This window comes from Rutilus rutilus (assembly GCF_951802725.1).
Source record: "Rutilus rutilus genome assembly, chromosome: 17".
NCBI lineage: Eukaryota > Metazoa > Chordata > Actinopteri > Cypriniformes > Leuciscidae > Rutilus > Rutilus rutilus.
The window spans coordinates 23,437,914-23,453,068 of record NC_140230.1 but is presented as its reverse complement, the minus strand read 5'-3'; the positions used below and the strand labels follow the sequence as shown (position 1 = coordinate 23,453,068).

The 15,155-nt window shown below is 38.9% G+C and overlaps 1 protein-coding gene across 1 annotated transcript; it reads right to left on the bottom strand.

Annotated features, from left to right (window-relative positions):
- Positions 1 to 4: 4 nt before the first annotated feature.
- tmem79b (transmembrane protein 79b) lies at positions 5 to 4,271 on the bottom strand. Its single transcript, XM_084435496.1, has 5 exons — positions 4,157 to 4,271; positions 2,455 to 3,069; positions 1,661 to 1,855; positions 1,314 to 1,536; positions 5 to 1,066 (listed from the first exon to the last, which is right to left on the bottom strand). Exons 2-5 carry the CDS (start codon positions 3,056 to 3,058, stop codon positions 871 to 873), a joined length of 1,218 nt encoding a protein of 405 aa, XP_084291622.1. The 5' UTR covers positions 3,059 to 3,069; positions 4,157 to 4,271; the 3' UTR covers positions 5 to 870.
- Between the last annotated feature and the right edge of the window lie 10,884 nt (positions 4,272 to 15,155).

The window sequence follows — 15,155 nt, the reverse complement described above, 5'->3', positions numbered from 1 at the left end:
TGAACTGCGTTTTTGTATTAAATTTATTAACAAAAAGTCACTCGCAGAAATGATAGATTGATTCGTAAAAAAAAAAAAAATTTGTTAACAGGATGGAATTAATTCCAGCATAATACATTCATTTACTCTAAACAGGCTTCTTATATCCTTGCAGCTTTGATTTAATTACAAGTATTTATACAAGCTGTGATTACTAAAGTTATACCTTTCTATACATTTATTTATTTTTTACAAATCTGCTAAAAATGTATGTCTACACTTTGCACAAAGTAAACATCACATTGCCCTTATATCAGTAAAGAGAGATTAAGGAGTGGCTGTGGAAAAATACAAGTTTGGGCAGGCCACTAACTTCATACACCACACAATATTTTAGACTTGAATAAGCAAACAATGCCTAACCAAATGTAAAAAAAAAAAAAAATACATGCTTGTGGAATAAATATTTTGAATTTTGCTTTCTTCTTGTTGACATTCACATCTTAAAATAGATGAGTTTCAACCATGGAGCTTTCGATTGGTGAAGAAGCTTATTCTACATTTGCTTTGTTCATGTTTGGCTGTACTAAAGGTAGTTCATTTTAATTTGCAGTTTAGTGTTTAAGGTTTCATTACACAACTTCTATTTATAAGTTAGTTCTAGAAAAAAAAAGCATTCCCCCCTTCGCTCCACCCCTCCTCTCTCTTTCTCCTTTGACTTGAGTTCTGGCAACTTTGACCCACCTGGTCACTCAGGAAAGCAAAGAACAGGAGTGGAAAATTAAATCACAGTTGGATTAAACATTCTCAGACACAAATGTCCAATTTAAATTGGCTCTAAGCCTAAAGAGATCTAGTCTTTCATTTGGCAGTAGCAGAGGTGTGGCTTGTTTAGCCCCAGAACCTCTGTTTGGTTTGGGGAACAGATGTCTCTGGGATGTCTGGGGCGAAGATGGAGCCTGCGGATTCGGAGAGGAAGATGAAGTAGAGGTTGGCCACCAGCATAGCCAACATGGGCAGAAACGAGAACCCAAAGCCGACACCTCTGAAACTGCTGCCACATGACGCTGCGACCCAGTACAGCAACCTGTGATAGGCACAAGACACACATTCACACTTAAAAATATAATAAAAAACAATGTTAATACACATTGAATACCTGGGATTAAAAAAATCTAACTGAAACCTATAAATAAACTAAGATTGAAAAAAAAAAAAAAAAGTGAATTAGTTTTTGCCAATCACTACTAGATATGAGAAATGTCTGAGCAAGTGTTTGCGGCCTTTTCTAAATCAGAGATTCGGCCCTGTACGTTTAAAATTGGATTCTGTACCTGCCAAAGGCAAAGACGATAGTGAGAAGAGGAATTAGTTTCAGCAGATCCTGTTTCAGGTAAGCAGCCATGACAGCCAGTTGGAGGAAGTAAAGGAGGAAGAGGGAGATGGAATCCTCCACATAGCGCTGGTGAACTGCCACCTGCTTAACTTCTCTCTCCCCCTCAAACCGTGGCTTCAAGGAGTGATACCACAGACGAGACACACCTAGTACCAACATACCTAAGAACAACAGTTTCAAAACAGCTCTGAATAAACGAACGAATTAATGAATGAATGAACACAAAGATACACTGTATCTATCAATGTCGCGTCATTTCAATAGTCACAACAGCCTCATACTTACCAAGGACAATAGGTATGACTGCAAAAACAGAACAGCGCAGTGTGTAGACCAGCCTTAGGGGGGCACTGTCGAGCAGAGGGGCATCAAAGGGCAGGAAGACGTACCCACCCCACACCAACAAGGGGAAGATCAAAGCTGAAGTGAACATGGACACACCCAGTTTAAGAGCATCACGATTAGATCCACCAAAGTTACCTGGGAGTAAAAAAAAAAGAAAGAAAAAAAGAAGAGACCTTACAAAAGAATAGTTGCAGTTCAGTCAGAGCTGTGTGGATCACAATATTGGTCCTTTCTGCGGTTTTGCAGGTACGGTCACATTAACAAAATGTTGGCAGAATTTCACTGACAAAAATAATAATAAATGTAAAGTGAACAATTATATTGGTTATCCCCCCCCCCTTTTTTTTTTTACATTTCATTCAACACTCAAAATAACAAATTAAAAGGTTCTAAAATGGGGTTTTCGCAGCTATAGAAGAACCATTTCTGGTTCCATAAAGAGCCTTTCATTGAACAGTTCTTAAAATAACCATTTTCTTCTTAGTGTGATGAACATTTTAATAATCTAAAGAAACTTTTTTTCCACTATAAAGAACCTTTTGTGCAACAGAAAGTTTCCATGGATGTTTACGGTTCACATGGAACAATCAATGCTAATAAAGAACCTTTATTTTTAAGAATGAATAATATTCAAGGTATAGTTTTACCAGTTCATGCATTCCCGGGAATTGAACCTATGACCTTGCCGTTGCTAGCGCCATGTTGGTGATTTATGATTTAATGATTTAACTTACAGCAACGTGATTTGGTTGTGACGGGCCAGTCTTTGTAATAGCCTTCTATTGGTGTTCCATGTGTCTCATGTGTCCCGAGGAAGACGCTTCTCTCTTCTTCAGCATCTCTCCAGCGGTCTACAGCCTCCTGTTGGCTGGTGGAGCGCAGGATGGTGATGCTGGGGCTGAAGACTCTGGCTGCGTTCTCTGGCATCATGTTCATCTCCACCTCTATCTCTGAACAGGTGCTTTTCACTCCGTTTCTCAACTCAAAGTCAGAAATGCTCTCTTTCCCCATCTCCATTTCTCTCCATTCCTCACCTGTCTTCCTCTTCTCTCCCATCCCAAACTCCTCCCTTTCGCTCTCAGTCCGGCTCACTCCACCCCGGACCGAGATACAATCTGATCTCACGCTTACGCTCTCTCCATCCTGGACTGGCAGAATCTGTGGTCCGGGTTTATTCTCAGGCCACTGTAGGGTGCTGGGTTCCATATTTGCAGACTTGATCATTTCCTCTTCCTCTTCCTCCTCCTCATTGTTATTCACATTCTTTGTTAGCTTGTCCACATCTGCTACCCATTCAGGTATTTCGGGCACCGCTAGTCCAGGAGGGCCCGTGTCCATTGTCCCTGGCTCTGAATACAGAAATTCTGACAGTGAAATAAATGGAGAAGCTGGAAACAGCCTGTCTGAGTAATTTTGTAAGATATTTAAATTTTTTGAAAGGTCATCTTCTACAGGAACCAATATGTAATGAATTATTGGAAGTATAAATTATGAAATGTATTCATACTACAAAGAACAACAATAACTTAACCAATCAGCTAGTCGTTAAGTGTGTCCACGGTATACCTTAGCTCATGATGCTTTTCAGAAACGTGGCCCTGATAAATACTAGTTTAACCTGGACCTGTATGAATTTATTTCTTCTGCTTAACCCAAAAGAAGATATTTTGAAGAATATTGGTAACCAAACAGGTGATGGGGCCCCATTGGCATCCATAGTATGTTTTTTCCCCCCATACTATAGAAGTCAACGGGGGCCCCATCACCTGTTTGGTTACCAATATTCTTCAAAATATCTTATTTTGGGTTAAGCAGAAGAAATAAATTCAAACAGGTTTGGAATAGATTGACAGTGAGTAAATTATTTGGGTGAACAATCCCTTTAAGCTACTTCCCAGAATAAAATGCATTTTTGGCCTGTCTTAATTGTTTTGTCTCAAGATGCACAACAGTAAAGTTTTTTCTAAAACTATAGGCGATCAAAGTCGTAAAAGGAAGTGGAGTTACTTAATCTATGAAGACAGTGGAATATTTATTTAGCAGGAAATTAGGCCCTGCGACATTTTAGCCATAATAATTAGTGTCACTGCTTGTATTTAGCCCGACTAGTTCGCAGACGAAAAACAGAGAAGCGTTGCGAGGCCTCAAAACAACATGGACACATGATCGCATAAACAGAGCGAGTTCAGAAGAACCACATAATAACTCTAAACGACAACACTTATTCTCAGGCTGTTATTGTCTATACGACACATATGATCTTCATAGTGTCCAAAAAGCCTTATTTTAATAACGAGATGAAGAAGATTCCATAATCAGGCTAAAATGAGTTTAAATCGTACGGCATGTCACAACAGTCTAAACATTAAAAAGCGCTTGAGCGACAAGGCTTGTGGAGCATTTATCACGTGAAGCAAAACTTTCTAATGTGCTCACCCAAATTTCAGCGCAGGATATTTTGCTTTCAGGATTGTTTTTCCTCTATTGAAATGAAACTCCCGAAGAGGAAGTTCAGGTGTGTCCAGGTGAAGTTTGTTAAAGGGACAGACTCTTAAAGGGGACGTTTGTCAGTCAGGTTCTTAAAGTGTAATCGGTGTTGTTGCACTTTGAGCCTCTTTTCTTTACACATGCATAAACTCATAAATACATATATATATGTGTGTGTGTGTGTGTGTGTGTGTGTACACATTTATCAGCAGCTTCACTTAATTTTAGAGTTTATGTATGTGTACTGAAAAGAGGCTCATAGTGCAAAAACACCGATGACACTTTAAGAACCTGACTGACAAACGTCCCCTTTAAGAGCCTATCCCTTTATCAAACTTTAACAAAAATAGATATATTCCCACATACATTTCCTACTAAAACCAGTTTAAGGTTGCTTGTTTGTCTTTGCAAGTTTAAGCTGGTCTCCTGGCTGAAAAGTGCCCCCAAACCCCTCTAAAACTTTCAAAACGGACCAGCCTTAATCAGCTCTGTCAGGTTGGGAGGCTATAACAACCTTAAAGTGGTTTAAGCCAGTTTGTTTTCTTTTTTCAAAAATATATATTTAGTGTTTTTGTAAGACTACATTAATTCAAAAGAGTATTTCCTTTAAAGTCCCTGTAAAAGCAATTCAAAAATAATAATAATAATAATAAAATAATCTAAACGCATTATCAATGTTAGAAATGTATTGCTAAAACAAACATATTACAAAGACAGTTTTTCTGAAACTTTTGAAGATTTTTTGGGCGGGGCTAAAACGGGGTTCGATGACGCACTGAAACCCCTGAGCTCCTGGACACGCCCCTACTTGATGACGCACTGAGGCTGCCCCCTCCTATCAGTTTGCACTCAATCGCGAGTTACAGTCAGTATTATTTACTACAGCCTACAGTTTGCTAGCTAGCTATGCCTTCGTCACGGAAATGCGTATTACCTGGATGCAATCACTTACAAAACAGATCGGTGTCCTTATTTAAATTTCCGAACAACGATCATATCAACAAGAGGTGGATTAATTTTGTGAAGAGCCACCTTGATGGAGAGCTGAGGATCACCACCCACACCCGCCTCTGTAGTGATCATTTTACACAGGATAGTTTTATAAACTTTCGTCAGAGACAACTGGAATTCACTGATAATCCGCTGTTACTGTTAGTGAATAGGGCCGAGCCGACTATATCCCGTCGCGCCGACAACTGGTGCCATCATCGGCGGTGAGTGCCCGCGAGTCAACTTTCCCGCGAGTGGGCGTGGTTTCAGCGTAGCCAGCGGACACGCCCCCAGCGTTTGAGAGCAGAGACCACTGCTAATTTTTTCACTATTTTGATAGCTTATTTTACTTGGCTGCTTTTTTTTATCATTCAAATTTGGCTGGGTGGCTAATAACACATTTTTCTGTGGTGTGACAAACTCAGAACACACACTTAATTTTGACTTTACAGGGACTTTAAAGTCCATCTAGACTAGAGAATCAAATATGGAAGGTGATGGAGACTTTTAGGCTGATCATTTATTTAAAAATAAATTTAACAGGTCAGTCTTTAGGTAGGCTACTACTATCATAACATCACAGCTTTGTCGCAGTAGTCAGTGTGTTTGTTTTCCTCTACAAGCTAAAGAACATGTCACAACAATGCTATACAATCCCAAAGACATTGGTAATCTTTTGGCAAGTGTCGAGAACATACATTTAAATACAAATTATGATACTTGAAAAACAAATGAGGCTGAACAATATAGCACAAGATTGATTCAGTTCTGCACCGTTACAACGTTGCAATGAGAACATAATGTCAGTGAAAGCCATGACTGTAAATAGCACAACATGCTTGATGAAGTAGCACTCCTCTCGCTACATTACATGTCTCATTACCTTTCCCTCTACAATAGGCCTGATTCATTTTGCACCACAGTACACTGTTCTGAGCTCAAAGAGCCCCTGTGGGATGTGACGCTGTAAAATGGAGCCGTCACTGCTTTCCTGAGGTTGAGTGAAAGCACATCTGTACATGGTGGCATGAGAAGATGAAGACAGATGACTTTGAGATGTTTTCTTGCTGCACACTCCCTCCAGTGAAAGCTGCTGTCAGCATGTGTGTGCCAGCTGTTAGCATAATGCTAATGAAGGGGTTAAGGCTGTTTGCATGCTGTTCTGGAGGTTCATCTGATGTCTTTCTCAACAGGAGAAAATGTTTTTGGACCAAAAAGAGTCAGCGTGAAGGGATGAGTGTCCCCTGCCATCTGATCAGGCCTTTGCATTGGAACTAGAGTTTATGAATAATGGCTAGAAGAATTACATGAATCAGTCGATAATTGCAAAAACCCTTCTCATGCACCAGGGTTGTGCAAAATTCAGAACTGAAGAATGAAGAATGGCTCCCTTTCAATTCCTGACTGAGAATTTGATTTGATTTGGCAACACCCCACAAGAGTTTAATCAGAATTTGAATTGGAATAACAGTATTTACTGAATTGTAATTTTAGAAAAATTCAACAGAAATACATTCTGGAAAATGAAGTGTTCTTCCACCTCACCCACAAAAGTAACATTTTTAAATATGATGAAATGTACACTGCCCGGCCAAATAAAAAGATGCTGTTTGGATTTAAATAAGGCAAACGCTTAAGAGTCTATGATTGGATAATTATTGCAGTGATTATTATGTTTCTAGCATGTTATATGTTTGGCAACAGCTCTTCTAACCCTAATTAATGGAGTGTGTAGCTTTTCCTTTCTTAAACAACCATGTAGGAAGAGACATCATGGCCATATTCCAGGATTACAATGTAAAGATTCATCAGGCTCAAATTGCAGAGGTGGACAAAGTACACAACTTCCTTACTTGAGTGAAAGTACAGATACTACCGGTCAAATATTACTCCGTTACAAGTAAAAGTAAAGACCACTCTGAAGAAGTACTTATTTTTAAAAGTATCAAAAGTAAAAAGTAAATGTCAATGCATTGTTTTATTATTGTTGCATTGTTGTATGTAATACTTACAGTACCTTATACCTCTGAATCTATGCCTGCCTACCTACCCTCATATCAATATCAAATTTATTTCTAGAACACAGTTTCAGTAGTGGGATTGAATGTGAGATTGAATAAGTGCACTCTGTAACGTCCATAATGGTTTCGGACACCCAAATGGCTGTTCCCTCAAATAGTGCCCTATTTTAAGTTTTTTGGCTTTTAGTATGAATATGTTAGCCTTACTGTTATCTATAAGCTAGTGTGCTCCCAAACAATGACAAAATTTGCATTTTGAAGACCAAACCCAACAATGAAAATGAAAATCAGGTTGATGTCAGAATCCAACATCAGACTGACGTTAATCTTCAACGTTGGACAGACGTTGTATTGTGGTTGGAAATTAAAGTCGGGTTGACATCAGAACCCGACTGATGTTGGTTTCTGACGTCATTTTCAACCCGACGTCGGGTTCTGCCGTCAACCCGACTTTCATTTCCAACCAAAATCCAACGTCTGTCCGACCAAAATCATCCCCTGACTAACGTTACTACTTTCTACTCAAGGACCTTGACAGAAATGTAGTGGAGTAAAAAGTACGATATTTGTCTTTCAAATGTAGTTAAGTTAAAGTAAAAAGTTTCCAGAAAAAATAATACTCAAGTAAAGTACAGACACTCAAAAAGTGTACTTAAGTACAGTACTCAAGTAAATGTACTTTGTTACTGTCCACCTCTGTCAAATTGTGAAAGAATGGTTGGGATGGAGCATGAAGAATCATTTTTCACACATCTGAGACCAGACTCCAGACTTTAAATTCACTGAAAGTCAGCAAATGTGCATTGTCAATACAAGACCTTGACCAAAAACTGATGCACCTCTTGATGACTTTTGGTCAAGATCTTGCATTGACAATGCAAGGGTCGAGCACTTTGAAAAAGTCCAAACGGCGACTTTTTTTGGCCAGGCAGTGTATAAACTAAAAACAAATTTCTATAGGTGACATTTAAAATCTATCAATACGTAAGGTCTATAAACCTTAGAATTTCAAGGTTTTTAAAACTTTTCAGCAGCTGAATTGGATTTTAAAAGTATGAATAAACATCCCTGTCATACACACGTTTCATTTTCATTTTAATGTTGTTTTATGTATTAAGACACTCACTAGGTGAGATGTAAACATATCTTTTTTTTTTATTTGGAAACAAATATAAAAGCACATTAAAATGCAAAAGCCACTTGTAAACTACATGGCACATTTTCAGTTTCAATAAAGTCACCAGCATCTCTCTGCATTTTAAAGGCTCAAATATATTGTACACGCCACTCAGCTAAGACACAATGTGCATCGTGAGAACAGCAGGTCGGTGTCATGGAGAAATAACACCGCTGCAATACTGACTCGAAAGCAATAGCTAAGTTGCACCTAAATGGCAATATTGACCTCCTCTGCACGCAAGACACATATCGCACCTGTTTATTTCAGCTTCGTTTCTATTGAACATGTAAGTCAAGCAAATCACAGGTGAACCAGACTTTGAGAAGGAAAAATAACACTGCGCTGATAGCCCGGGCAGAACGGCAAACAAACGTTTGATAGAACAGTCCATTTCAACATCAGCAAATACTGAAGAACAACAGATAGGAAATCCGACTCCTCCTATTAAGAACACTGTAGAGAGAGGCGGGGAAAGGACCTGGCAAATCAAACATTCAATTTGCCCACAGAGGTTGGTAGGTCAGTACATTGATTGACATTTAGCTGAATAACAGCAGAGCCAGTTTCTCTGGCTGTTCTGTAAACACACGGATTTATAAGGCGCAAAGCTCAAAAGTCCCAAACCGAAGAGCTCAGAGAATGTAATCATCCTGGAACCAATGCACTGTGCTTTTATGATAAGTGTGGAATGAGTCATTGAGAAATGGATTAACCTACTTTTTCATTTTCCAATTTCGGAATTGTTAATTTGTCTTTCTTTGACAAAAAGAAAATAATTAACCGTATTGTTTGTCTGTAATAAAGCTATTCGCCTGGTTTCCAACATAAAAGATTCATCGCTAAGACTTTTCAGCCATGCTGAACGTGACATCAGTGGTGGAAGCTATGAGTTGAAAAAACCCTGTCAGAACGCATGAGACATGAAAGTGGGTTTAAGTGCAGTTTTCAAATGGAAAATCCAGACCCACAAGTACACAAAACCACCATCACGGAACAACAACACTTGAGGGATACAGTCGGCTCTGAGGTGGAGGAGGTGTGGTGGTGGTTGTGTGTGTCGGCGTGTGTGTGTGTGTGTGTGAGTGTGTGCGTGTGAGGTAATCATCGCATGTCTCCTAGCCCGAAATCTGGCTAGCAGCTCAGGCAATGCGGTAGTCAAACGTGTCTTTTTCCATATAGTCTGTCCATGTGGAACTCGGCATGCTACTGTACGGATCCAGAAGGATTCGGAAGCAGCGCACGATCAGCAGCCCAAGAAAGATGAAGAGGAGGAGGACAAAGACGAAGGCAGCCTTCTGTTCCAGCGTGAGGAAAGGGATGGGCTGGGTGGCCCCAGACGCAGACAGCGTGCTGCTGTGGAGATGCTCGGCCATCCTCTCCAGTTCCTCGGCACGGGTCAGGGGCACGCGGCCATTTTCGCCACATTCGTGATCAACAGGTTCCTGTTTAGAGCCATTCTGGAAACACACAAGATGATTAGGAAAAATCGCTCCGTTAACAACAAGAAAACCCATTTTTAAACATGTCAACAATATTGCGTTAGTTTTTACATTCGCTCAGTTTAAAGACCTAACAACATTTTTTGAGAAATCACGACAACAATTTCACAGCCAGCGCAGGCCTCCCGTTTAAAAGCATATACAACCACTATGTTATATAAGATTACTATGTGCATGTTTTAAAAGCATTAAATCCTCCCGCTCACATAACTAATGCACATCAGTGAAACGATTCAGCCTTGAGTGAATTAGCTCTCTCATCTTAAGGTGATCGAATCTGTTTCTGACTGTGTTTTTGTCATGCCCCGATTCATTCTCGGTTTCTGTGGTAGTCGCTGACCCTTTAATGGTTCACTTCTTTGATGCTCACGATCAGCCCTGGCACTCCCTGTAAAGCCTGGCTCAATTTCCCCAAACGTGAAGGTTTCTCTTGAACAGTCGCACGCATCATATGGCAATGTGTTGTTCAAAATCCAACCGCATGAGCATTGGGTACTTGTGGTTTGGATTCCAGAAACAAAGTGCCCGACACTAACACGTCTCCATTTACGATTTTATTTATCAGATTTCCATGTAAACATCCAATCGATCCCTCCTTAAAATGGGCTAAATTGCATTCTCACCGCTCTGACAGTTGAACCGGTGACGTCTGTACACACACACACAGGGCTGTGGATGTAATGGAAGCCTTAGTTTCTCACCTGTTGTTACTGAAGAGGATTCATCAGTGGGAGGGTGATGGAGACCCGAAATAAGCAGGGAGAGAGACGTCTTCCATCACGTCTGTCCGCCCAGAGACAGAAGGTTGTCACAACTTTTTCAACCAAGCTCGTCGATTTGTTCAGCAATCAAAATAAAATCCGTGGCTCTCCGCTTCCATTCCTCTCCTCTGTGGTCCAACTCCCTCTTTCCCTCGCCAAGATGAGCATGTAGTGGTGTCACATCACCCATAGCAACCAGTTGCCATAGCAATCCCTCCAAGTGTGTTCAGTAAAGCTGAGCTGGTGAGAGACAAGTGTGATCCAGCCAAAGCGCAGTGTAAATGTGTGTTTCTGAGAAGGCGGAGGATTTAATACAGACCGACTGATGTGTGATAACAACAGCGGCTAAAAATAGTGGCCACTTTTAACTTTGCAGGATTAACAAATTTTAATACGGTCTTTACTACAAGCTGCTTGCGAATGTCAGCCAATCAGCTTAAATGGGGAATGTCGTGCTTTCAGACATGCTGCTGTCATTTGATATGTCTGTGTGTATATACACAGTCTCCATATCTTCAGCACTGTCTGTAGAAGCACAGTCTGTACGAGTTCTATTAACTGGATATGTTAAAACATTACTGATAGATCAGTTGACTGACTGATTTATTTATTATGTGATTGATGGCCGTGGAGAAATAACTGTGAAGTGTGGATAATATCCAGCCCTGAATGGTGCAGGGAGGCTTCTCCATCATAGTGAATCAGGATTTTAAAAACACACAATGTTTTGGATGCATGTGAGATGGACAAATAATCTTAAATAATAGGCAGTGTTTGTGAAGGAATATAGTGTGTAAACCACTAGAGGAGGATAGGGTAGGACTAGTATTGGTGTTGTTATTATGAAGATAATAATATAATAATTCATATGCATTTCTTTGACTATGACTCTGCCAAATATATAAGTATGCATTATTTACAATCTGTAAAGGCATCAGAGGACCATAATGTGAATGCTATCAATGAAAATGATACAGATGATTCTGATGATGAACATCATAATACACACACAGTTTGATCACTGTGACAATTATGGGGGGAGGGGGATCAATATGTGATTTGTAATTTGGCAATATTAGTTAATCATATTGGAAAGTCTATTTATTATGAATAACTATAGTTAACTGTAATAGATCTATGCACAAAATGCATTCAATGACGACATTTTTAAATTTAAATTAAATATTTTCTCACTTAGACACAAACACCACCAAAACTTTATGTACTATACAGGCCAATTTGTTTACACTCTCTTTTCAAAACTGTTAAACTTAAAGGGGTCTTAAAGTTATTATGATTCTTTATGGTCTAAATGAAAAGTTTGTAATACACTTTAATTAAAAATTCTCATTAGTATTGTAAGAAAACATTCATTTTACCTGGTCAAAAACAGCTCTGTTTTCAGCACGCCGTTTAAGTGCATGTGTCTTTAAATGATAATGAGCTTTGCCCAGCCCGCCCCTCTGTTCTGTGCGTACACAGTTTGTAATAACACAATAACCATAACGCGTTGTTCATTATAAACTTGGGATTATGAATTATATTGAAAACGTTGTACATAGAAAACATGCCGTAATGTACCCTGAGTGTAAACCTTAGCCGCATTCATCGTGAAGCGTGCAAGCGATTTGCAAAGATTAATATAAAGGTTAATAAAACGTTACACTCACTTCTTCTTCTGGAGGTGCAGCAGGAACACGAATAGTTGGTACCGATCCTTTTTTCAGGAGCAGCTTCTTAGCAAAACCAGCTTTATACTGACCCTCGTTTGTAAAGCAGTCTGGTGTGTGAAATGATTCGCGCAAACATGAAAGCATTGACGTTGATCGTGGGGAATATTCCCTTCGAAAACAAAACTCAGCCACTGCGTCTTCAGCGGTTCGGATTTAGGAACATCAAAATGACTGCTGTGTTCCTTATTACACCCAAGAACAGAACACCACAATCGCTTAGACGTCATTCTGCTCCAGCGTATCAACAATGGCGGACTATGATGACAGCTCGCTCAGGGCGGGTCTGTGTTGAAACGCTGCTGTCAATTAACAATCGTGACGTCACACGGTCCGACGGCTCGATTTGAGACAGGGGAAAACATACAAGGAGATTAAAAAAAGACCACTGGATGGATTTTTATCATTATATGATGGTTGTGTACAGGCACTGCCAACACACATTTCAGTACAATCAACTTGTAGAAGTGCATGTACCATTATATGACCCCTTTAAGTTCAAAACCTAGCACAACACAAAAATGAATAAGAGAAAAAGAAAAAAAAAAGAGAGAGACATTTGCAACATTTCTACAGTAATACTATATTGAAATTTATTCTGAATCTAAAAAATGAAATACTATCAAACCAATTAGATGTAACTGAACACCTACACAAGTGTCAGTGTAGTCTTTCAATTTCATCACCAACCATTCAAAAGGGGAAACACTTAGGAATAATTTTGTACTGTTGTAAACATGGACCATGTTACATACTGCAGTGAATAAAGCAGTAGTGAGTGTCATTCTTGATTTGTAAAGATTTATATATTTATTTTTTTACAAAGAAAACATTGTATAATGCAGCCTGTTGTTAGTGTTTTTTTAGGTTGTTGTTTTATGAGTGACAGTGTATTTGTTGGGTGAAAACCTTAGCTAGTGTTATGAGTTGATTTGAGACATGTATGAAGTGTTTTGTTAGTTTTAGAATTGCTTACACACAATTTCTAAAATAATGGTTAATTTTTTCAAAATTCTACAGACAAAATCACTAAACACGCTCACAACATGCAAAACGTCACACATCTCTTGCAAAAGCAAACACTAACTATTTTAACTCGAAAAATTGTTTTTGTGTCACACAAACATCAAATGATTAGCCATAAACACACCAAAATACACACGGATATGAAAAATGTAAAACATTACTATATCGTGTTTTTTGTATGAGAAATGCAGTCGAGTGTACAGGAGTTTGTCATAGTGCTCACACATAGGCCTACAAATACACCATAGCCCACATACACTGTACGCATGCACAATTGATGAACTTTACAATTCTTGAACTGAACTGAATCAACACTGAACTGACTTGAGGTGTATAATGACAATATTGGCTTGCTAAAGCTGCTTTACAGCAGAATTTGAATATGTTACTATTGCGAAGCTGCTTTGAAACAGTCTGTACGTTAGGCCTATAAAGCGCTATAGTAATAAAGGTGACTTGACATGACATGCATTTTCAGTATTTGCAAAATAAACAGAAATGCAAGATTGAAAAATGTATTTTTTGTGATTAAATTAGGACTATTTACACTAAACAGAAATCCAAGAGGGTAAAAATCATTTATTTATTTCTGAAAACATTGAGTTTTGATTTCTAAGTGATCGATTTATGCTAATCAGGTGTAGGTAATCGGGAAATGATCGTGGCATTTACAGTAGTGTTTTCAAAATGAAACACAAGAACTGTTCGTTTTTAAGGATGTGTCTAATGTAGATAACAATGTTTAGCGCTTTGCAGAAAGTTTGTTTTACAATTGCAAACTGAGTGTAGAGCAGAATGTGCTTGCAGTTTTGCAGATTTGGTGTCGAGATTAGACTGTAGGCTAGGCCTACATGGTTTCACCGGGCCTCCAGTAGGCTACCACTTTTAGTTTATAAGCAATTTAAAAAACTGTAGTGCATTATGAATGAGAAATTAACAGCTAAGCCAAGTTGAAAGTTGGTTAACGTTAGGAGAACTGTATGAAGAATAAAAAAAAAAATGACCTGAGTTGAGAATATTGAGAAATTTGTCCTGGCGACTGTAATAACACAAATGAACTTTGTGTAGCCCAATAATAAACTGTAATAGCCTACCTGAGATTCGCGTCTTCAAATCATATCTTATTTTACATGTTTAGACATAAACTTCAGTCAGAGAATTTCCAGTCAAAGAATGGCCATCTCAAAGCTCGCCTCGGTCTATTCTCGTCTAAATATGTTGAAATAGCGCCACCTACCAGATGTCCGTTGTAGTCCACTGCACCTGAACTCGGAACATCTGGTTTCCTCCTAAGGACACAGAGAACATCTAAACAATATATAGCCTATATGTTTGGCTGTGAACGTCAACGTAGTATTGATGTACGTAAATTAATTTGAACCATCTTCTACCTTAATGTTTATGAATCAATCTGTAAGATTCATTCAAGCTGGTAACATATGGTATAGAAACTGGTATTAAACTCACCAGAGGTCTGATACAACCAGATTAATGTGTCATATCCAAAAATAAGAAGCTTTATAATGAAGTTTGGAGAACATTACATGACTTTACCATTTCTGACCGCTGGGTGGCAGCAGGGAACCGCCTTTGGGTTCTTTTCTCCTCATTGTTTTATAAAAAAAAAAAAGTAGATCTGTAGATGGCGCCCTCTATCTCTGGATTACTTTTGTGCCTGACAAAATGAAAACAACTACATGAAAACAAACCTTTAAAACAGACTCAGATTTTATGTGAAGCA